The following is a 2,832-nucleotide window of genomic DNA, read 5'->3' on the forward strand; positions in this document are numbered from 1 at the left end:
AAAATAATTAATTTTAGGTTCAGAAAATATTAATTTTTAGGTGTCTAAAAAAATATTAATTTGTAGAGATTTCAATATAAGCATATTATATGTCGAATTTTATTTGCTTTGTTACACAATTTCTTTTTCATTGCATGTCAATTAATTTGTGTTTTTTTTGTAACATAGGAAGATATGTCGATTTGTGTTTACCTACACTAATTAATTTTTTCTCTCTCTCATTTAATATAATTTTTTTATATATAAGCTAATAAAATTTTTTTTTCACATAATCTATTTTCAATTTTTTTAAAACTATAATTTTTTTCAAAATCTGAAACAAACATCTTAAAATTAAAAAATATTTTTAATTTAGAAAAGATTTTAGAAAAAAAACTGCAACAAATGAAATCTATAACCCTTTCGTGTGGACTTAAAAAGTAAATTAACTTTTTTTTTTAAACAAAAAAGTAAATTAACTTGATATATATATCAAACTTTGTGCAGCTATCTCTTCGAACAAAAGATTATTCCTTCGGACAATATCAAAAGACACGATGTTATATATAATTCCACTATATATAGCGTATATTGATAACATGAAATGATCATAAAGCTATTTTTTCATCTTATTTTCTTTGAAATTATGTGAAAATACAAATTTTAGGAGCTAATGAGATTTTTAACCATATATCACTACATGCGAGTTAAATTTGCGAGATAAAATTACATAAACAAACAAATGTTAACAAGAAATCATATAAAATGTGGAAATTTTATTATAAATTCATAAGCATTTCTGAGTAAATTGATCAGCTACATACATTCACAACTTGGTACAATCAGTGGGCTTAAAGGAGACAACTTTGTTCTGAAGGTCATAGCCAACCAACAAGTTTTGTTGTGCCAAGTTCCCAAAGATGGCATCACTTTGAGAAGGGGCAAATGCAAAGCATCCAACACTATCAGCAACTTGAACAAAAGTGTTGAGAGCATTCAAAGTGACATCTCCATCCTTAAAATGTGCAGTGATAGTAGGAACATCCAATTGTTTTGATGAAATTTGGTAACAAAGGCTCAGTTGTTGAGTTGGATCATCAACACGCTCTTCTTTCATCGCATCCACCAACGCTGATTCTAAATTGGAGTAAACATCATCTGGCAATAGAGTCAGTGTTGTGCCCGAGTCAATTATGATATTTCCCTCTTGACCAGATTCAGAGCTTCCAAATTCTATTCTCTTGTCTCCCACACTAATTGCTTCCAAGGTTAGGTAGTAAAAGACATCAACATCACCTTGGAAAATGGGAGTTGAGACAGTTCCTTCTCCAGAAACAATAGCAGCGTCCCCAAAATTGAGTTTGCTCGAGCTGTTTGACGCTGAAAACATTGGCACCAAACAATAGGAGAATTTCCCATCAATTGAAGAATCGATTTGAGTTATAAGAGATATAGATCCACCTCCAAGACCTACTATGCCAGAGCTTCGACCCTGAAACGACACCGTATTGCTATGTCCGCATCCAATCACAGTTTTTGGAAATGAAATGGGAGAGCCACTTGTGGACTCCAAAGTGAGAGTTTCAGCGCTAAGATCTCCTTGTGACCTTGACCTATCACCATAGTTGATAGTGTACTGACAAGTTCGCCAATCAGAGCAAGAGGCAGAACGAATAGAATCGCATTTAGAAGAGCAAGGAATGGTTCTATAAGTTTTGGATTTTGATGGATCAAAAATAGGAGTGGTTTGTTTGTAACATGTTTCACAAGGTAAGCATTGCAACCAAACAATATCACTACCGGTGTCAACAATACCATAAAGCTTGAAAGGCGGGGTTCCAACTGAATAACTCATGAGATACTCACCTCTATCTGGGACTACAGTTGATTCTGCTGTGTCTGTTGGAACAACATTCCCAACATAGGCTTTGTTGAAACGATTGGCACTATTGAAGGAACGATGCACCGCACTGGCAACTCTTTGGAATGGAGTTTTAGAGGGATTATAGAATGGAGATTTTAAAGAGTCACGGTGGATGAGTTCCACACTAAAACCATTGTTTAGAGATTGAGTGAGAGAAATGGCACAATAGAAGTAAAGGGAAAAGAGTGCAAAAATAAAATGAGTAGCCATTTTTGCTATAGCAAGAATGCACTTCAACTTGAAACTTGTTTGCAAATGTGGTATTCTCGATGGCTTTTTATAATACTAAGATGACTTAGAGTGCATGTTCAACTTTGTGTAGAATTCTGAATGTCAAAAGTTTACGGGCAATAATGAGGCCTTGATTGGTGGAAAAACCGTTGCTGGTGAGCAGCCAATTGTTGATCGCCCTTGGAGAATTAATGTCTCTGTAACCGATGCAATCATTGCTGGAGATGTAAGTGATAATGACTTAATAATGGGGTCAAAGGATCATGATCCTCAGGCAATCATTTTTGGAAATAAAGATGGGAGACAACCTAGTAATCAGAATATTCCTCTGCAGGCGTTTCTCTCCCAGCTGGCTATGAATAACGGCCCAATCATTAATAGTGTTGATGGGCAATCAATGCAGTTGTGCACCACGAAGGCAACTGAGAATTTCAAAAGTGAGAAAATTGTGGAATCCTGCAATCAAGGAGTGCGTGTGCGTGATCCGAGTCATGACACTCACCAAAAAGAATCAGAGATTCCTTAAATTCTATGTTCCCGTTAACTGATTAAGACAAAGACATGTTGTGCATCCAAACATGCCTCAACAGCTTACAGAATTAGCCACATCAAAAGGAAATTTGTTTAGTCCTCCTTACATTTAGGGTCCGTTTGGGGGTCATGACATGATATTATATGATATGATATGTGAATGAGAT

General features: G+C 35.1%; 1 protein-coding gene across 1 annotated transcript; it reads right to left on the reverse strand.

Moving 5' to 3' along the window:
• Positions 1–798: 798 nt before the first annotated feature.
• On the reverse strand, positions 799–2,113 carry LOC130744572 (aspartic proteinase CDR1-like). The gene has a single exon (XM_057596746.1). It carries the CDS (start codon positions 2,111–2,113, stop codon positions 806–808), a length of 1,308 nt encoding a protein of 435 aa, XP_057452729.1. The 3' UTR covers positions 799–805.
• Positions 2,114–2,832: the final 719 nt, after the last annotated feature.

The sequence above is a fragment of the Lotus japonicus genome, chromosome 3 (assembly GCF_012489685.1).
Source record: "Lotus japonicus ecotype B-129 chromosome 3, LjGifu_v1.2".
Taxonomy (NCBI): domain Eukaryota; kingdom Viridiplantae; phylum Streptophyta; class Magnoliopsida; order Fabales; family Fabaceae; genus Lotus; species Lotus japonicus.